General features: G+C 42.1%; 1 protein-coding gene across 5 annotated transcripts in view; it reads right to left on the bottom strand.

Annotated features, from left to right (window-relative positions):
• KIF27 (kinesin family member 27) overlaps nucleotides 1–8,528 on the bottom strand; it is a 98,905-nt gene extending 90,377 nt beyond the window's left edge. For 2 of the 5 annotated variants that reach the window (XM_012519102.4, XM_023584321.3), the window contains exons 1-2: nucleotides 8,413–8,528; nucleotides 3,089–3,471 (exon numbers count right to left, since the gene is read on the bottom strand). In XM_012519102.4, the coding sequence (XP_012374556.1) occupies nucleotides 3,089–3,386 (298 nt within the window). In that variant the 5' untranslated portion in view covers nucleotides 3,387–3,471; nucleotides 8,413–8,528. The remainder of the gene's footprint in view (nucleotides 1–3,088; nucleotides 3,472–8,412) is intronic. The other 3 variants (XM_004449459.5, XM_058301593.2, XM_058301594.2) reach the window with 2 other exon arrangements.
• Between the last annotated feature and the right edge of the window lie 13,612 nt (nucleotides 8,529–22,140).

Raw genomic sequence — 22,140 nt, 5'->3', positions numbered from 1 at the left:
GGGTGGAAAGGTACAGGTAACTTCAGAGTAGGATAGAACAAGAAAGGGACAGGGGGAAACAGACATGGCTCAGGGGACTAGGCTCCTGCCTACCACATGGGAGGTCGCTGATTCGGATCCTGATTCCTCCTAAAGAAGACAGCGAGCTGGCATGATGGGCAGGCGCAACAAGCTGACACAACAAGAGACACAAGAAGAAAAAACATAATGAGAGACACAACAAAGCACAGTGCAGAGGTTCCCCATGCCTTAAAGTGAGCTAATGCGCTGGGCAGGCACGGCAAGCTGACACAACAAGAGACATGGAGGAAAAACATAGTAAGAGACACAACAAAAGCAGGGAGTGGAAGTGACTCAAGCGATTAGGTACCTCCCTCCCACATCAGAGGTCCTGAGTTTGGCTCCCGATGTCTCCTAAAGAAACAAGGAAGACGAACAGACACAGCAAGTGAAAAACAACAAGGGAGTGGGGAGAAATAAATAAATCTTTATTAGAAAAAAGAAAGAAAAGAAAGGGACAGGAAGCAAGCCAAACTCCAGTGGTGAGAGAGGATGAGTGCAGAGGGGCTCAGAGAGGCCCCAGTGCTGCCCAGGCCTGGACCTCAGTCCAGGAAGGAGGACAGGACCAGTATCTCTACACTGCTTCTTGCTCCATCGGTGCCCAAGTCCTCTGCCTTCCACAACCCAGAACACAGTTCAATCCAAACACAGTAGGAATGAACATTTATATATGCTCCCCCTGTGTTCCAAAAGGAGTTAAAGCAGTTTTACAAAATACGTATGAGATAAAAGTAAAAATAAATGGAGGAATAAACCAAGGCTTCAAGTTAAATATTCTATAGGTCTCCTGTCCTCCATTTTTAACAATTTTCTATGGAAAACATATTCCTAGCAACAAAAAGTTGGCTTACAAATGAACCTTAAAAACAATTTGTTCCCGAGTTGAAGACTACCAATGCTTAGCCTTTTAGCAAGCAAAGTCAATCCTCTAGTTTAAATCATCCTGACAATCTGAACCTCTATTAACTTGGGCAGCCTTTCATCTAACTTAAGATACAGGACTGCCATCTTCTGACAAGTAAAAGAAACTAGTTTTTTTTTCCAGTACAAGGGAGAAAGTGAAGATTACTTTTTGAGGTTCCAGAAACTAGCCAATAGGAATCCCTAAACCCTTTCAAATTACAATGCATGCAAACATTCTAGGTTAGTCAGAATATACTGCTAACCAAAGCAGCTCATCCGTTCCCCACTACAACAGACAACAAAGCACAATAATTCAAAATACTGATTTATCAATCAGCAGAATTTCAAATGTTTATAATAAAGCTTGGCTATGTATTTTGATAACCTATATATCACAATTTCAATTTTAAGCTATATTCAATTTTAAGCTATTTCAAAGAGAACCTTGTTAAGTTTTATACCTCAACAGTCATCACTTAGCTATTATTTGCTATTTAAAAGGTCAACAATTGCTTCTCAGGCTTTTGGCTAAGATCAAATGTAGAAGGTAGATAAACTTAGGATTTTAGAAAAGGTTACGTGTGGTAAAATTCTGGGTAAATTCAGGGTCCTGAAAAGCAGAAAAATAAATAGTAATTTAAATAAGCATTATTCTGAAAAACAAGAGATTATCATTTTGCCATCGTGCCTAGCATGGTACCCTAGACAAAAAATAAATATTTATTGGGGGAAAAAACATTATTTGCATTGTCAGAAATCAAAGAGTTGATGGCTGACCTAGAATTGATGTCCTACAGAGATGGTCTGGAAATTAAAAATGCTCACAAATATTACTTATACACCAAGAAATGCAACTTCATGCAGTGAAGTACAACTTTCACCTTTCAGATAGCACAAAAATATTTTTAATTTATAATATCCAGCAATGGTGAGGTTTGGAGCAAATAGCTTTCAGTACTGGAGGTGGGCATACAAACTAACAAGAGGGTAATCTGTCAGTATTTCCCCACATTTTAAATGTGCAGACTCTTGACTCAATACCTCCTCTCCTAGGACTCTATTTTATAGAAATACTAAAACATGGATGCAAGGTTAAATGTACTAAAAGCTACAAAGAACAAGAAAAAAAACAACTTAAATTTTTTTGGTGAGATGCAAAAATAATCTAGTATCTCTAATTCCCTAATCCTATAGAATAGGATTTTTAAAAATTGAGGCATATTGGGCAACTAAAGCCCTTCCATTTAATCTATGGAATGAGGGCTTCCTCAAATTATTACACAGCCACCCTCCAAGTACCCCCCACCCCAATCCCTGCAGGTAATGAGAAATGTTTCTGAAAGTCCCATATTCTATATTTTAGAAGTATGAAAATAGAAAAAAATATTGAGAACCACTATACATTGAGAGTGCTAACTATATTTTAGACAATGACGAATATCCACAACATTTAAACATTTGGTTTTGGTAGAAAAATACTAATACAGTACACAATCTCAACAGAGAACTTGGCGAAAGCCCAACTCCCTCACTAGCTGTCTAATTGAACAACTCCTTTATATAGCTCTGTGGATGGAGCGTCTCACTCATAAATGCAGGGTGATGATTTCTAGCTCCAAAAGGAAATCCTATGATTCTACCTTTCCAAGCTGAAATTACAAATAGAAGTTATATATTAATACTAAAATGTTCAGAACTTAAAATATAAATCAGGATAGAATACGAGGGGGAAAAAAAGACTTTAAACTACACATTAAATTTTTCCTACTGTGTCTAAGTCCTGATTGCAGGACTCTTAATATTACCAACTGGATTGTTAAAGGATGCAAAATCTCATATTAACTCATTTATCTCTTTAAAATAACAAAGAGCTGAATATTACCTTTAAAAAAAAGTTTTCACTTGCCTTAACTTCTTTCCTTAAGCAAATAAAATCATAAATGGGATTCTCTAATGAAACTTCAATATTTAAGAACAAATCTTTCAAAGATGATTTTATGATCATATTTGATTACCTTTTTCATTCTTTCATTCAATATGTGAGGAACCTACTGTGTCAGGTATTGTCATATTTTAGCTTCTTTCTAGTGTCTCAAATAAAAGTCAAAGACGATAAAAATCTTACCAACATGGCCTCCTCCAATGGTGTATGTCTTTCCAGATCCAGTTTGTCCATACGCAAAGACTGTTGCATTATAGCCCTCAATGAGTGACAACACTAGCGGCTTTATACATGTATTATAAACTTCATCCTGAGTGGAATTTTTGCCAAAAACAAAATCAAAAGTAAAGACTCTATCTTTCCCAATGATAATTTGCTGGCTGTTTGGAATAACTCTCACACAAACTTGATGATTATGAAGAACTTCTTTGCAAAGCAGAGGTCTAATTCTTACAGCAACTTTTACCGGTATTTCTTCCATGGCAGCTTAGATTTTACTAAACAGATTTTCCTACTTATTCAGTATCTAGTGTGAGAAACATCCATCTTATGTAAGATCTGGATTCCTGTGTATCAAAATAAAGACAAATTTTAATTATTGACTTCTCTATCCCAACAAATTAAATCATCCTCTGAAGCAAAGGCAACTGAAGCAGGTTTTGTTCCAATATAAAAGTTATAAAGAGTACATCTGTATTGTCAATTACACCATTAATTTATAGATGAAATGATATGATATCTTGGATTTATTTCAAAATAATTCAGGGGGTGGAAGCCATGAGTTGATAAATGTTGAAGCTAGGTGATAAGTGCATGGGATTCCATCATGCCATTCATTCTATAGTGGTAATATGTTTCCCAGTTCATTAATCTAAGTCTCCAATAATTAGAGAGTTAGAAAATTAGGGCAAGGAAATAACTGGGGGAAACGTATAAGTTTATAAGTACTAGAAATAAATCTGTGGTAATAATTTTAAAGATCTCTAGAAGTCAACTTAGATATAAAACAGAATTTTTTATTCAAAAATAATCAAAGACAACAGAAAAACTGCTTTTCCACAATTATGTTGTACTTATTTCTGAAGACCTTTAGAGGAAAAAATATATCAAAAACTAAATTGGCAGCTGCACTTACAATGAACTAGTAATAAGACAATTCCATTCACAACAGTATCAAAAAGAATAAAATATTTAGGAGTAAATTTAACAAAAGAAGTATAAAACTTACACTCTGAAAACTATAAAATATTTTTGAAAGAAATTAAAGATCTAAATAAACTGAAAATATACCATGTTCATGGACTGGAAGAATTAATATTGTTAAGATAACAGTAAGTTATCTACAGATTCAATGCAACCCCTACTAAAATCTCAGCTGACTTCTCTGCAGAAATTCAAAAGTTGAGCTAAAAATTCATATGGAACCCAAGGGACACAAAACAGCCAAAAGAATATTGAAAAAGAACAGAATTGGAGGATTCACGCTTCCCTGATTTAAAAACTTATTACAAAGCAAAAGTAATCAAGAGAGTGTGGTGTTGGCATAAGAATATACATAGAGAGATAAAAGGAATAGAAGAATAGAATCAGAAATAAACTCTCACATTTAAACTCTCACATTTATGGGCAACTGATTTTCAACAAGGTGCCAAGACCATTCAACAGGTAAGAACAGTCTGTTCCAGGTTCAACAAATGGTGCTGGGACAACTGGGTATACACATGCATAAGAATGAATTTAGACTCCTACCTCGTTTCAGATACAAAATTAATTCAAAACAGATCATAGACCTCAATGTTAAGAATTAAACCTATAAAACTCTTAAAAGAAAACAGAGGGGTTAATTTTCATGACCTTGTACAAGGCCATACTTTTTTAGACATGACAGCAAAAATTAATATATTGGACTTCCCCAAAATTTAAACTTTTTTAAATGAGGTTAGTATAACCTTTTTTTTCTTCTTTATTTTCTTTTAAATGTTACATTAAAAAAATATGAGGTCCCCATATATTCCCACCCCACCCACCCCACCCCTCCCACATTACTAAGAAAGTGAAAAGACAGCCTACATTTTGGTTGAAAATAACTGCAAATCATAAACATCAAAAATCTATAAAGAGGGAAACGGACTTTGGCCCAGTGGTTAGGGCGTCCGTCTACCACATGGGAGGTCCGCGGTTCAAACCTGGGGCCTCCTTGACCCATGTGGAGCTGGCCCATGCGCAGTGCTGATGCGCGCAAGGAGTGCCCTGCCACGCAGGGGTGCCCCCACGTAGGGGAGCCCTACGTGCAAGGAGTGTGCCCCATAAGGAGAGCCGCCCAGCGCGAAAGAGAGTGCAGCCTGCCCAGGAATGGCGTTGCCCACACTTCCCGTGCCGCTGACGACAACAGAAGCGGACAAAGAAACAAGACGCAGCAAAAAGACACAGAAAACAGACAACCGGGGGAGGGGAGGGGAATTAAATAAATAAAAATAAATCTTTAAAAAAAAAAATCTATAAAGAAATTCTTCAACTCAACAACAACAAGACAACTCAATTTAAAAATGGGCAAAACTTGAACGGACATTTCTCTAAAGATACTCAAATGGCCAAAAAGCACATGAAAAGATGATCAATCTCATTAGCCGTTAGGGAAGTGCAAATCAAAACCACAATGAGGGAAGTGGTTGTGGTTCAACTGATAGAGCGTCCGCCTACAATATGGAGAGTCCAGGGTTTGATACCCAGGGCCTCCTGACCTGTGTGGTGAGCCGGCCCATGTGTACTGCTGCCGCGCGCAAAAAGTGCCGTGCCACATGGGGGTGTCCCCGCACAGGGGTGCCCCACACACAAGGAGTGCGCCCTGCAAGGAGAGCCACCCTGTGTGAAAAAAGTGCAGCCCACCCAGGAGTGGCACCACACACATGGAGAAATGACGCAGCAAGATGATGCACCAAAAAAGGCGACAGTTTCCCGGTGCCACATGACAAGAATGCAAGCAGGCACAGAATAACACACAGCAAATGGACACAGCAAGCAGACAACGGGGGGAAGGGGAGAGAAATAAATGAAATATAAGTCTTTAAAAAAAAAACAAACCCACAATGAGATCACTTCACACCCACTAGGATAGTTATAATCAAAAAGACAGATGGGGAGTTGGTCTAGTTCAGTGGCTGAGTGCCTGCTTCCCATGTACAAGGTCTAGGGTTTAATCCCCGATACCTCCTAAAAAAAAAAAAAAGACAGATAACAAGTGTAAGGATATGCATAAATTGGAACTCTCCTATAATGCTGATGGGAATGTAAAATGATGTAGCTGCTTTGGAAAACAGTCTGACAGTTCCTCAAAAAGTTAAACATTTGACCCCACAATTCTGTTCCCAGGTATATACCCAAACGAAACTAAAACATATGTTCACACAAAAACATGTACAGCATTCATAGCCGTGTTATACAAAATAATCAAAAAGTGGAAACAAACCAAAAGTCCATCAACTGATGAATGGATAAACAAAATGTGGTATATCTAGCTATTCAATGGTCTAGTACTCCACAATAAAAAGGAAGTATTGATATATCATACAAGGATAAAACTTGAAACATTCTTCTAAGGAAAGAAACCAGTTACAGAAGACCACATATTATATCATTCCATTCATATGAAATGTCCAAAATAGGAAAACCTATAAAGACAGAAAGTAGACTAGTGGTTACCTAAGGATGGGGACAGCGAGGGAGAGGGGAGTTGGGGAGTGATAGATAAAGGGTGCAGGGTTTCTTTTGGGGATAATGCTCCAAAATTAATTGTGGTGATGGTTGCATAACTCTGACTATATACTGAAAACCACTGAAATGTATACTTTGAATGTGTGAATTGTTTGGAATATGAATTATAGCACAATGAAGCTTCTAGTAAAAAAGAATATATACTGAAAACCACTGAAATGTATACTTTAAATGTGTGAATTGTTTGGAATATGAATTATAGCTCAATGAAGCTTCTGTAAAAAAAAAAGTAGAAAAAAAGAAAGACACCTAACCTAGGAAATTTTCATCATTCTAATGAAATTCTGCATTGAAAAAACAAATACTCATATGTAAGGTAAATCCTTTCTTGAATCCTAAAGGATTTTACAATTATTTAATTATGGAAACTTTTCTAAAGAAATTTCAGGGATGCTGTATGAGTTAATTCTTCCAAATGTATCTGAACACCTACATTTCATGTTTTTAATCATATATACTTGTTTTGGATTTTTTTATGTCATCACATTAAAACAAAAGCAATAGTCGATGTTAAACCAAACCTAATCGCTTCCAATGAAACTACTAACAAAAGGTTCCAAGTGTATTTGGGATACTTTCATTTTTTTATTTTTATCATAGAAATATCTAGAAAGAAACTGGCTACAAAAGCAATCGAAACTCACCTATTCTAACCATTTTAAAAATATTAATAAAGGCAATAAACACAGGGCTTGTAAAAATTCAGTTAAGAATTTACATTTTTTAAAAAACATAGCACTTATATGTCTTCAGATTCTGATCAATTACCATTATCAGAAGTATATTATGTCACCAATAACTGTAAAAAAAAAAGTGAAATCTGATTGGCTCATAATACTTAGGCACACTATAGACTTTTGAAATCTAAGCCAAGAAAAGAGAATTATTTGATTACTGATGCCATCAGGAATTGGTGTCTCCAGATACCTTTGCCATCCTGCGCCCTTGGTTTTCAGAAGTAGTGGCTGTCTAAAAATTGTGGTGTGTTAATAATTAATACTTTCATAAGAAACTTCTCATCAGATGGACAGTGGGCTGCATAAGAATCTCAGAAAAGGCCCCAGTGCATAAAGAACTACATGAAGAAGACAGGGAGTAGAAAGGAAGAAAAACCCAACAAAGATTCACAAAATTGGAGTGGACGTAAATGTATGTAGGAAATGAGTGTGGACACGCTTTCTCTTTCTCAGTTATCCCTGCCTGAAGCAGGGAGCTTTCACACTTCTCCACCGCTTAGACTGTACCCGTTTCAACATCTGTGTTGGGAAATGGAGGCCTGAGATCAACTGAATCTCCCAGTGATGCGGGGCCTCTGCGTCCTTCTTGATATCCCGCCCTCAGAACTACAAATACGAGGACTACAGAGGCTGCGACTCGGTGGGGCTTGGTCCGGTGTCCCCGCCCGTCCCTATTCCCCAGGCTCTCCTACCTAAACCGGGACAGAGCCCAACTTCCCTCCGGAAGGGGCGCTCTGTTCCGGCCGTCGCCGGTAGTCCCAGCCCCGACCCCAGGCCCCCTCGGGCGCCCTCCTCCGCCCCGCTGGCGTCCCAACCGCCCCCTGGAGCGCCCCCCGCCGCGGCCCTCCACCCCCGGCCGGCGCCCCTCCTCCCCGCGGCCGGCCGGGGCCGGGGCTGGGCGCCGCGGGCCGGAGGGCGGGCCGGGGGTGGCGGCGGCGGGTGGGAGGGCGCCCACCCCGCTCCGCCGGGCCCGCCCGGCCCGGGCCGCTGCGCACTGACCGGCTCGGGGAAGCCCCGGTCTCCGGCGACGAGCGCCGGACTCTTCGGTTTCGCCCTGGGGCGCTGCCGCCCGCACCTTTTGTTGTCGTCGGTTCTCCGGGCAACCGGCGAAGCCCGCCGCCCAGATGCGCCCTCTGGCGGCCAGCGGCCGGCCCGACCCGCCCCGCCCCGCAGGGGAGGAGCCGAGCGTGCCCGCGCCCAGCAGCCCCCTCAGGGCTGAGTGCTGAGTCGGCGCCAGCGGGTTAGTAAACCGAGTGTGAGGAACGCTCCACGTGGCGCTTGAATATTTTAGCAACCTTTTCGTGTTCTTTTTAAAATTGAGGTTAAATTCACGTAACGTAAAATTAACCACTTTGAAGTGCACAATGGAGTGGCATTTAGTACATTCAGTGTTGTGCAACTACCATCTCTATAAACTTTGAAAACATTTTCCTCACCCCGAAAGTAAATCCTTTACCCGTTAAGCCATCAGTCCTCATAACCCCCTCCCTCTAGCCCCTGAAAACCACTAATCTGCTTTCTGTCTCTATGGATTTACCTGTTTTGGGCATTTCATATAAATGGAATCATGTAATATGTGACCTTTTGTATCTGGCTTCTTTCACTTAGCATAATGTTTTCAACGGTCATCCATATTGTAGCATGTATCAAAACTTTATTCCTTTTTATGGCTGAATAACATTCCTTTGTATAGATACACCACACTGTTTATCATTCATCTCTTGACAGACATTTGGTTTGTTTCTATCTTTTGGCTGTCACTATGAACATTCAAGTGCAAGTATTTGAACACCTATTTTCAATTCTTCAGGACATATATTTAGGAATAGAATTTCTGGGTCATATTGTAATTTTATGTTTAACTTTCCCAATTTAGTTCTAAATGCATCAGTGCCTCCTGGTTTTAGTAGCACAATCTAAGCATCTTCAAGAAGTATTCCTTCTCTCATGAAACTGGAGTATTAGGGGGGGAAACTGCCCACATATTAAATTGAATTAAGTTGAATAAAAAATATTCAAATAAGTGAATTTGTTAATTATGTTGCATTTTTAGAACTTTTTTTTAAAAAAAACGTGATTGTACATTGATAGGTCAGACTGACCTATTGGCAAGAATTTAAACTTGGGAAGAGGACTTGGCTCAATGGATAGAGTGGCCGCCTACCACATGGGAGGTCCGCGGTTCAAACCCCGGGCCTCCTTGACCCATGTGGAGCTGGCCCATGTGCAGTGCTGGTGCACACAAGGAGTGCCGTGCCACGCAAGGGTGTACCCCGCGTGGGGGAGCCCCACGCGCTCCTTGTGCCCATGAGGAAAGCCGCCCAGCGTGAAAAGAAAGAGCAGCCTGCCCAGGAATGGCGCCGCCCACACTTCCCATGCCGCTGACGACAACAGAAGGGGACAAAGAAACAAGACGCAGCAAATAGACACCAAGAACAGACAACGGGGGGGGGGGGGGGGGGGGGGGGGGAGAATTAAATAAATAAATAAATCTTTTTTAAAAAAAAAAGGCTTTACATTTACTTGATTAAATTAAATTAGGGCTTTGATTCTACCATTTCATTAGGGTATGCAGGGTTGAGTTCCCACCCCCTTGGTGGGCTACATAAACGAACACTCACACAGAAGAACACAGAAGAATAGAGAGCGCTCCAAAGACATGGAAGAGGAAAGAACTTGTCAACTTTGATCCTGTGGCCTCGGTAAGAGAGATGAGCCATTTGCCTGATAGTTTAGATCTGACCTCATGAAGAGAACAGAGTAGCTGAGCCCAGAAAGAAACAAGCTCTCCAGCCTACAGATGAGATCAAAAGAAGCTGGGCCAATGGAGCCTTAAGAGGAAATAGGGGGAAGTGGACATGGCCCAGTGGTTAGGGCATCTGTCTACCATATGGGAGGTCTGCAGTTCAAACCCTGGGCCTCCTTGACCCGTGTGGAGCTGGCCCACGCTCAGTGGTGATGCGCGCAAGGAGTGCCGTGCCACACTGGGGTGTCCCCTGCATAGGGGAACCCCACGTGCAAGGAGTGCGCCCCGTAAGGAGAGCCGCATAGCATGAAAGAAATTGCAGCCTGCCCAGGAATGGCGCCGCACACACGGAGAAATTACACAACAAGGTGACGCAACAAAAAGAAACACAGATTCCCATGCCGCTGACAACAACAGAGGCGGGCAAAGAAGAACATGCAGCAAACAGACACAGAGAAAAGACAACTGGGATGGGTGGGGGTGGGGGAAGGGAGAGAAATAAAATAAATAAATAAATCTTTAAAAAAAAAAGAGGAAATAGGAAGGCTGAACCCTCGCAGATATCAGCAGCCATCTTGCTCCAACATGTGGCAACAGGGAAAGGGACTTTGGCCCAGTGGTTAGGGCGTCCGTCTACCACATGGGAGGTCCGCGGTTCAAACCCCGGGTCAAGGAGCTGGCCCATGCGCGGTGCTGATGCGCGCAAGGAGTGCCGTGCCACACAGGGTGTCCCCCGCGTAGGGGAGCCCACGCGCAAGGAGTGCACCCATAAGGAGAGCCGCCCAGCGCGAAGGAGGGAGCAGCCTGCCGAGGAATGGCGCCGCCCACACTTCCCTTGCTGCTGACGACAACGGAAGCGGACAAAGAAACAAGACGCAGCAAAAAGACACAGAAAACAGACAACCAGGGGAGGGGAGGGGAATTAAATAAATAAAAATAAATCTTTAAAAAAAACAAAAAACAAAAACATGTGGCAATAGACATTTGGTGCGAAAGTACCTTGTATGGTACCTTGAGGTGGCCTTTTTAAGTCCTTGTAATAACTGTAAGCTTCAATTCCAAATAAATACCCGTTATAAAAGCCAACAGATTTCTGATACTTTGCATCAGCACCCCTTTGACTGACTAATACAGGGGTGGTAAAGGAGAGAATCAAAGGGTCTTGGGCCTTGCAAGGTGAGGCATAGAAGGTTCACAAGTAAGAGGCTTCCCTCCTAAAGCCAGTCAAAGAAGGCTCTGAGAGTAAGCTGTAGAGCCAAGGATAGCAGCAAAAGGAGGACACTGGCCTTCCGGCTGGATGCCCACAATGGGAAGAGAGGTGTTGATGGCCTTCTGTGCCTCTCTGGACCAGAGAGAAGTGATTGAATTCAGGGCAGAGGGGGTATTGGAGTGGAACAGCCTGTGCTCACACCATTTGGCAGGGCAAGGCATGTGTGATTTTCCCATGGTCCAAGTGGACTCCTTATAAGGTACACAAGCTTAAGCCCCACGAGGATTGTCTTGAGGGTTTCTTCTGGGAAAGGGTGCTCAGCAGCACGCCGCAGTAGAGTGAATTGCCAACGGGAGGAGTTGCATTTGGGAATAGTAGAAGAAATTGAGCCAGAGGGTGATCGTCTACTTGAGGGAACCATGCTGTGGCAGTTTGAAATTGTTTTATCAATCCCCAAAAGAGAAAGATTATGTTTGTGGACTAAATCCATTCCTGTGGGCATGAGATACTTTCAACTGGACCACATCAGTGAGGTGTCTCAGACTGAGTCTCAGCCCTCTTGCTGGGTCTGATATACGCAGAGACACACAGGAAAAGTGAGCTCCACCATATCTGGTGGTCCAGCCACAGAAAAGAAAGGGGACGCTGAAAGACTGAGGCCCAGGGAAAGATGAGCCATATGCCTGAGAGTTTGCAGCTGAACTCAGGAGAAAAGCAGAGCAGCCCAGCCTGAGAGAAGAGGCCTGGTAAGAGACAAGCCCTGTGCCTGGTTGCCCTCAGCTGAGCTCTGGGAGATGGTGCAGCCCCGAGGGGATGACAGAGACCTAGGGAGAGATTGCCATCATCTTTCTTCAACACGAGGCAGCTGACTTGAAAGAGAAAGCACCTCCTATGGTGCCTTGAGTTGGACTTTTCACAGCTTTGAAACTAAACATTTACTCCAAATAAATCCCCTTTATAAAAGCCAAACCAAGGGAAGTGGACTTGGCCCAGTGGTTACGGCGTCCGCCTACCACATGGGAAGTCCGCGGTTCAAACCCCAGGCCTCCTTGACCCGTATGGACATGACCCACGCGCAGTGCTGATGTGCGCAAGGTGTGCCATGCCACGCAGGAGTGCCCTCCACGTAGGGGAGCCCCATGTGCAAGGAGTGTGCCCCGTAAGGAGAGCTGTCCAGTGCAAAAGAAAGGGCAGTCTGCCCAGGAATGGCGCCGCCCACACGGAGTGCTGACACAACAAAAAGAAACACAGATTCCCGTACCACTGACAACAACAGAAGCGGACAAAGAAGAAGACGCAGCAAATAGACAGAAAACAGACAACCAGGGCGGGGGGAGGGGAGAGAAAGAAAGAAATAAATCTTTAAAAAAAAAAAAGCCAAACCATTTCTGGTACTTTGTATTGGCAGCCCTTTGGCAAACTAGAACACATGCCTTGCGAGTCCTCTGAAGATTTCTACATATGCCCCATGGGAGAGCCAGCTTTTGGACCCTTGCCCACATAGAGGACATCAATGGCCAGTCAGTTTTAGCAAAGAAGCCACAACCAACAGAAGATTGTAGCTAGACCCAGTCAAAACTCCCCCCCCCCCTCCGCCATTTCTCCTAAAACTTCCTCCTCACCGCCACCCCAACCCATTCCCAGAGGAACTAGATTCAGAAAAGGTCAGGAAGTAGAACGGAAGCAACAGATCATTCCCCTTCTCCAACTTTAAAATCCTTTTAGTGTGAGTTAAATGGTAATCTTTCCCTTCATATCTTGAGCAGAGAGAGGAGAGGCCTTATACTTACAAAGATGAGGTTTCGGTGCCATCATTTTTCCTTTGTCTCCTTAGTTTAGTATAGAGGACAATAGCTTAATTAATGAAATACAGGGTGTGAATTCCATTCACCCAGGCCAGGTGGATTTACCAGGTCCTATAGTCAAACTGAGCAAATAGTCTCTACCATATCCACAATCTTCCAGTCATGAGGGGAATCTTGGAACACCAGGAAAGATCCATCATCACAATGTGGGAAACAGGTCTTGGAGAGACGCTCTCAAATTTGACCATGAGCTACAATAAGAAATACATCTGAAATCATGACCCAATTCATACATTTAGAAATGAAAAAAAAATAGTTTCAAAAAATATATAAGTGCAATCAACAATGATATCTTCTATTTTAGTCTATTCTATTTTAATATTTTTTAATGTTTGTAACTCTATAACTTGATTTCATGAGTCACTAATAGATTGAAATGTACAGTTTGAAATATTTGGGTCTACAGGTGAGAATGTGGCTGACCATGGATCAGAGATGACATTTTCACCTACTAAATAGCATTATATATGTATTATTTTTGTTATCTATTGCTGCATAGCAAATTACCCGAAAAGTTAGAGGCTTAAAAAACCATGCGAGGCTTAAAAAACCATGCACATTTCTTATCTCACAGTTTCTCAAGGTCAGGAATCTGGCCTGACTTAGCTGGGTCCTTAGGGTCTCTCATGAGGCTGCAATAAAGGCATTGGTCCAGATTCTCTCACAAGGTTGCAGTCAGGGTGTCAGCCAGGGCTGTGGTCATCTCAGTTCAACTGGAGCAAAATCTACTTCCAAACTCATTTAGTGGGGGTTGGCAGGATTCAGTTCTTTAAGGGTGGTTGGACTGAGGAAGTCAGTTCCAGGCTGGCTATTACCCAGAGGCTACTGCCAGTTCCTTCACAAGTGGCCCTCTCCACCAGATCAAGCACTTTCAAGAAGGGCCAGCGAGAGTGGATGTGGGTCAAGTGATAGGGTTTCTGCCTACCATATGGGAGGACCTGGGTTTGATCCCAGGGACATCCTGGTTAAAAAGAGAAAAAAAAGAGAAAGTGTGCCTGTGTGGCGAGTCAGTGCCTGCACGGTGAGCCCAGTGCCCGCACAAGTGCCCACATAGTGAACCCAGTGCCCGCATGCCAAGCTGAGTGCCCACACAGCGAGCCCAGTGCCCGTGCAGTGAGCCAGCGCCCGCAGAGCAAGTTGAGTGCCCACACGGTGAGCCAGTGCCCGCACAAGAGTTACACAACAAGATGATGATGCAACAAAAGAGAGAGAAAGAGGAGAGCCAAGGTGAAGCGCAGCAGAAACCAGGAACTCAGGTGGCACAGGTGACAGGGAACCTCTCTCCATATCAGAAGTACCCAGGATTGAATCCTAGAGGAGAAAAAAAAATAAGAAGACAAAAGATAAACAGATACAGAAGATCACACAGTGAATGGACACAGCAAAAACTGCAGGGGAAGGGGAGAGGAAGGGTAAATAAATACATTTTTTTAAGAAAATCTATAACAACAACAAAAAAAAAAGAGCCAGGGGAAGAACATGAACAAGATGGAAGTCAGAGTCTTTGGTAACCTAATCAGAAAAGTGACACTCCATCACTTTTGTCATCTTCTGTTCATTAGAAGCAAGTCACTAGGTCCAGCCCACACTCAAGGGGAGATTTCTCACCAGTAGAATGTAAACAAACACGATGTGCACCATTTATTTTTAGGCCTGGTCCATAAAAAGTTCCCATGCAAAATCCCATGTACCCATCTCTGCACCCCTCCCTCCTTGGAAGATCCCATCACCCACCTTGAGCCCCTAAGGACTTTTACTTGAGCAAAGAATAAACTTCTATTGTGTTTGAATTATTATATGTTGTAGGGATTTTTCTATAAGCCTATGGTCTGATGGATTACAATGTTAGGATAATTGGCATTACCCTAACTAATACAGTGCTAATATCTACTTAGTACTAGGTAATGGGATAAGTGTTCAGAAAATTAAGGAAAACCACTGAAGATTTCCCCTCTTGCAGAACTTGAAGTCAAATGGGTCCAATGGGTACCTCAAACTCAGTATGTCAAATGGAATTACACTTCTGCCTCTAATACTTTCCTATTCCTTCTGTCTCTCACAGATGGTGCTGCCATCACCTCCCTAGCTATCCATTCTAAAGATTTGAAGTCACTTTAGTTCCTCTAACCCTCACCCCATCTCCCAGTCTAATCCTAAATTTTTCTGATTCTACATCTAAATATTTCCCAAATTTGTCTCTTCAACTCCCCTTGTTTCTGTCTCTAGTTCAGGGTCTACAATCACTCACCAAAGTTACCACAACAGTCTGCCAATTAGTTCCCTTGCCTCCAATCTCACCCTCACACATCCATCCTCTGCCCCTGCTAGAGGGATCTAAGTAAGGCATATATCTAACCATGTCCCTCTTCTGCTTAAAACTTTTCTGTAATGCCATGGAAATACCATTCTTTAGCAGCTGGAATAAGAAATTTTGCTGAGACAAAATTTTGCTGAGAAGAGGCATTACTAGCCTTCCCCCAGGTGGAAGCCTCCAGGGCCTGGGTTCGATTTGGTTAGCAACCAGACTTCAAGAAGGAATGGTGCTGCTGGCAGGAGACCATGAGAGGAATTATTTGAGCGCTCTTGCAAAAAAGTGAGGAAGGGGAGGAAAGGGGAGGGTGTTGAGAGAAGGCTGTAGCAGAGAAAGGGGAGAGGATGACTGATGAGGGAATTTAAGGGAGAATGGAACTGGCTAATGAGGATCGTTAGGTTGCATGCTGTGTGACACGCAATGTGAACTCCTTCCTCTCTCCCCTTTGCAACATCTTCAGTAAGGTCTACATAGGTAACTGACACATTTGTGACAGAGGATTCTTTGGAGAAACTTAAAGATATGCTTATTCCAAGTCTAGTTGGGGACTGGACAAAACCAGAGCTTGAGGATGTGGACCTAGAAAAGAGACCATTAGAAGAAAACTGTAGTTGGATTGTACGTCTATGAAATTTTACTTCACTAATGAACAAAGCAATGCAAATTAAAATGATAAACCATTTTCGCCTGTGAAGTTGGCAACAATTTTTCAAAATGTACTGCTGGCAAGCATTCAGCAAGACAGACACTTTTATACATAACCCCACTTCTTCTCATCTCTCAAAAGAAAAAGATATATGAGCAGCGGACTTGGCCCAGTGGTTAGGGCGTCTGTCTACCACATGGGAGGTCCGCAGTTCAAACCCCGGGCCTCCTTGACCCGTGTGGAGCTGGCCCATGTGCAGTGCTGATGCGCGCAAGGAGTGCCCTGCCACGCAGGGGTGTCCCCCACGTAGGGGAGCCCCACGCGCAAGGAGTGCACCCCGCAAGGAGAGCTGCCCAGCACCAAAGAAAGTGCAGCCTGCCTAAGAATGGCCCTGCCCACACAGAGAAATGACACAACAAGATGATGCAGCAAAAAGAAATACAGATTCCCGTGCCACTGACAACAACAGAAGCGGACAAAGAAGAAGACGCAGCAGGGGGAGGGGAGAGAAATAAATAAATAAATAAATAAATCTTAAAAAAAAAAAAAGATATGGACAAAAGACCATGGACCAGGATATTCATTATAAAATTGTTTGTAATAGCAAAAACTTGAAGTTACATCTATGTTCAATGAAAGGGGATTATTAATTAACAATGGTACATTTATAAAATAACATCTAGTCATTAAAACTCATGTTTACAAAATTTGGTATAGAAAATGCTCATAAATTAAGGATATAAAATTTCTCACCTGAAAATATGATGTAAAAATAGCCCTACCTCATAGGTTGTTGTGGGATTTTAAATGAGGAAATACATGTAAAGCACATAGAACAGTCAGGGCTCAAAAATTATTAAGTAGCTAATATGATGATGACAATCTTGATTCTTGATTAGATTTCAGTTCAATTTTTCTGGCAAGAAGAATTCATAGATGGGGCTGTGTACTTCCTATTGTAGCATACCAGAATGCACATATCTGGGTATCCTGCTTTCAGTGATGTTCAGATTATTAATGAGTTAAGGTCTTCTCAGTTTAATCCATTCATTTAAAAGTTCCCCATCAACATTTTTACTAATGGTTTTAATAGCCATTGATAATCATTTTCCAGATCCATTATTTCATAAGGGATTGAAAAACGGTAATTTTCTAATTCTAATAGTCCATTTGCATTCATTAGCAGCAGGAATTGTTCTGTAAAGATAAGCTTTCCTTCCATAGGTTACTCTGAAATGCAGTTAGTATAGAAATGGCAGGATAAATGCTTTATTTTTTCCATTAATTTATCAATTTTGAGAATAATGAATTGGTTGCTACCACCCTCCAAAGTCAACCAGTGGCTTTTTTTTTTTTGAGTGTGTGTGTGTGGGGGAGCATGTGTGATTATGAAATCATGGTTTTTTATATATTTGATTTGCTTTCCAAACACTATTTTCAATTCTCAAAGTTAGTATTTCCAGTCTTCTCATTAAATACCATTGTGACCTACTGTTTCTTGTCATTTTTACCCACATATCAGTAAAGATACTGAGTTTTAATAATTTAATTCCATTCCTGTAACCAAAGAATAGTGATTAGTTAATATACAAATGACCCTTAGTCGATCCTGAGAATGGTGAAATGGGAATGATGAAGGGAGAGAATTATTAGATTTTTCTCACCTCCAGACAGGAAATTGGACTAATTCTTTCCTTAGACCAACTCAAACTGTAGCCTTACTTTCCCCTGGCTCTTCTTTAGTGGTTCCTGACTTGAAATGATCCCTACTAGCTGAAAAATTCTGAACATACAAAGCTGTAGAAAACAAGGTAATTTTGACTGCCCACCATCCCTTGTTCTATTAGCAAACCTTCTTTTTTCCTTTCAAGAACTGACCCTGCTCCACTGGGAAAGCCAGCCCATCAGTTGGTCCATGCCCTTAGGCCACAGTGGTGGGCCTAGGATCCATGCCAGGCACATAATCAGACAAGCTCTGATTATGTTTGGACAGTTAGCAAAGATTTGCTTTCACTTGCCTGGAATCACTAGCTGTTAGAGTCATTGCTGCCTATGGAGCTAAAAAGAAATGAGATGTGGTCCTTGTGATAGCTTTTTTTTTTTTTTTAATTTTTAAAATTTATTTCAAATTTTATTATTTTTTTAAATTCATTTTAAAAAAATATTACATTCAAAAAATATGAGGTCCCCATTCACCCCCACCGCCCCCACCCCACCACTCCCCCCATAGCAACACTCTCCCCCATCATCATGACAGATCCATTGCATTTGGTGAGTACATCTCTGGGCATCGCTGCACCTCATGGTCAATGGTTCACATCATAGCCCACACTCTCCCACGTTCCATCCAGTGGGCCATGGGAGGATCTACAATGTCCGGCAATTGTCCCTGCAGCACCACCCAGGACAACTCCAAGTCCCGAAAATGCCTCCACATCTCATCTCTTCCTCCCATTCCCCACACCCAGCAGCCACCATGGCCACTTTTTCCACACCAATTTTCTCGATTACTAACCACAATAGTTCATGAATAGAATATCGGTAAGTCCACTCTAACCCTTACTGTATTCCTCCTTCCTGTGGACCTTGGATTGGTTGTGTCCATTCCACATCTATGTCAAGAGGGGGCTTAGATTCCACATGGATACGGGATGCGATTGTGATAGCATTTTAATCCCTGTACTACAACTAGTCTCATAAGCACGGCTAAGGCCAAGCGGCTCTATCCCAAGACTTGTATATTTTTTGGTCATTACATTTCCTTTTTTGATTAGCTTGTTTCAATCTGGTTTCTTTCACTTGAAACTAAAATATTCTTAATCCAAAGAGAGAATCCAAACCAGAAAATAAAAAGAAAAAAAGGAATATAATATATAGGGGGAAAAAAGCTTAATCTGAATATCATAGCAATCTATTTCTCCAAACTTCGAATTGCTTTAGTAAATTTTATTCTTGAAAGGAATCTTGGAAGCTATTTAGTCCAACCATACATTCATTAATTTTTAAAAATTTTATAGTCAATGTACCTGAGTCAGACAAAAGGGTTATTTTGCCATTTTATTTATTTATACCCCACCTTATCCTATAAATGATTTGAGACACGCACACATTCCACAAGAAAACTGGAACCAAACTAGAAAATCAGGGTCAGTTTATCCTATTTCACATATACATTAAACAGGGAACAGAGATTTTTAACTAAGTTGTTTGAAAATTGACAGAAGAAGGGCTGTGGATATACAGTGATTTCCTCAAATATACAGTGATTTCCTCAAGGAAACCCAGATCCCTGGAGCTTGATTCTGGACCTTTACACTATGGAGAACTCACAGTTCTGGTCTTCCTTAACTTGAGAGTCATTGCTTCCATGTTTTGGGAACAAATGAAATAAATAAGCAAATAAAATCCTTGTTAGACAAGGGCAGCCTGCTCTGTTCCCAGCCAATACACAAGAACAAGAAAGAGTCGATGGAGGCTATGTTGAACTTTACCTGAGGCCCGTGTCTCCAGAAAATAGCATGGTTAAGAAATCTCTCCAACCTTTTGTTTTCTGAAACTCCCTCATTGTTTTGTGTTCTGGAAACAAGTTACTAAAAGAAATACCCTTCTCCATATTACTAAGATTCTCTGCCCATTCTTTTTTTTTTGACTCCCAAATAAATGTTTACCAGTGACAAGGCCAAATGCAGACCTTTCCCTGTTTGCCTAAATCTGCTGCCAATGCCAGACAGAGCCTCCAATTCCCCATTCTCACCTCATTAATAATTAGCTGAGACTAGAAATGTCTGCCCCTGAAACTCACTAAACATGGAGATATTTCCTGTTCAACGAACTGACTGGGACATCCCCCAGTTGCAAAACAATCCCAACTATGAAAATCACCCCACCTGTAACTTATCTGCTCCTCACTATAAATCTCAAAGGCAATATACTTGCCATGGCACTGATCTTTGGTCGTGGGGTGCTCTTTCCATTGCAACAGTCCAGTTAAAATCAATTTCTTTACATTTCAGGTTTTGTCTTGGCAGTAGCATCCACCAAAGGGCTGAGAATCAAAAACTGAGGCCAAAAAAAAAAGGCGATCTGAAAAAGCTGAAAGAGAGATGGGTCACCCAGTTATTTTAAGAGAAGATGTAGCTGCCTCAAGGCTGGTTCTGTAAGTCATATATTGTGGCTCATTAAATCTGGACTTCCCCAACCACATTATTAACCCATGTCTCATTCAGCACCGTAGAGAAGACACAGTTGAAGAACTCAATAAATTATTTTTGAAAGCGCTTCATTTACTTTGGTGTTAATGAGGGGGAAGTTAAAGGTTGAGAAAAACAAAGTCACTGTGCCACATACAAAATATCCAACGTTCTTTCCAGGCTAAAATAAATGACTACTCCATCTTTACCAGTTATAGCTTTATCCTTGCTATATAGTCTGTCCTCCTTACAGATAAGATTTACTTGCCCCAGCTTTCTGACAGTATCCCACCTAGAGGGAACCCCTGCTTCCTTAGACCCTCCCTCAGATCTCCTCTTACTAGACATATCCACCATGCTGATTAAGAATTTCAACTTGTTTATTACAGGTATGTTCCTAATCATCTTCAGTTAGAGGTAACTAAGACTGCTTTTTACTTAATGATTCTGCAGATTGTGCCCCTGCCCTGCCCTGACTGCCTTAAGACTAATCTTTGCAGCTACTGACTGCAGAGAAAAACAACTTCAGACCTAGCTCTTAAAAGTGTCAACTCTTCCCCAAGCTTCCTGTCCTTTCTTCCACCAGATGGCCCTACTAATACTTTTCCACCGCTCTTGGCCTGACTATGAAACTCCAGCAGCTCCGTTAGTAGCCTGTATATGAAATCATTCTTGCCTGTTTAACAATGGTACAATTTATTCTTTGACAGTGGGCATTGACAGCATTCCTTGGCAAAATAATTTAACTTTGTAGAGGCAGGCAAATCATTAAGAGGCCGCTGAAGAATTACTATTTGTTTAAAAAAAAAAAAGTTGCAATGGGTTTTTATGTTATGTGACTTTTTTTTTTTTTTTAAAGATTTATTTTTATTTATTTAATTCCCCTCCCCTCCCCCGGTTGTCTGTTCCCTGTCTGTTTGCTGTGTCTTGTTTCTTTGTCCACTTCTGTTGTTGTCAGCGGCAGGGGAAGTAAGTGTGGGCGGCGCCATTCCTGGGCAGGCCGCACTTCCTTTCCCGGTGGGCGGCTCTCCTCACGGGCGCACTCCTTGCGCGTGGGGCTCCCCCACGCGGGGGACACCCTTGCGTGGCACGGCACTCCTTGCGCGCATCAGCACTGCGCATGGCCAGCTCCACACGGGTCAAGGAGGCCCAGGATTTGAACCGCGGACCTCCCATGTGGTAGACGGATGCCCTAACCCCTAGGCCAAAGTCCATTTCCCGTGTTATGTGACTTTCAACTCGAGAAATTAAAAAAACAAACCAGTCAAAATGTTTTTGAACTGAGTACAAATCAAAGCCTATGAAAGGAAACTGATGCACCATCTCCAGACTACGGGAACTGGTCTAGCTGCACTAAAGGACCTCTGAGTTGAAGGCAGTGATGGAGGCTCCCAAGCTGTGCACATTTTCATCGGAGTTTAAGACAGAACGTGGAGTCAATCAAGATAATTGGAAAAACTTTCCAGATTCTATTCCTACATTCGCATCTCCCTGAACTTCAGGAGCTGGTGCCATGTTACTTTTTTTTTTTTTAAGATTTATTTTTATTTATTTCTCTCCCCTCCCGGCCCCCCCCAGCTGTCTGCTCTCTGTGTCCATTTGCTTTGTGTTCTTCTGTGTCCACTAGGATTCTTGTCAGCAGCACTGGGGTTCTGTGTCTCTTTTTGTTCCATCATCTTGTTGGGTCAGCTCTCCGTGTGTGCGGCCCCACTCCTGGGCAGGCTGCACTTTCTTTCGCGCTGGGCGACTCCTTATGGGG

Source organism: Dasypus novemcinctus, chromosome 8, assembly GCF_030445035.2.
Source record: "Dasypus novemcinctus isolate mDasNov1 chromosome 8, mDasNov1.1.hap2, whole genome shotgun sequence".
Taxonomy (NCBI): Eukaryota; Metazoa; Chordata; class Mammalia; order Cingulata; family Dasypodidae; genus Dasypus; species Dasypus novemcinctus.
The sequence above is the reverse complement of the archived record's forward strand: the minus strand, read 5'-3'. Positions and strand labels throughout refer to the sequence as shown.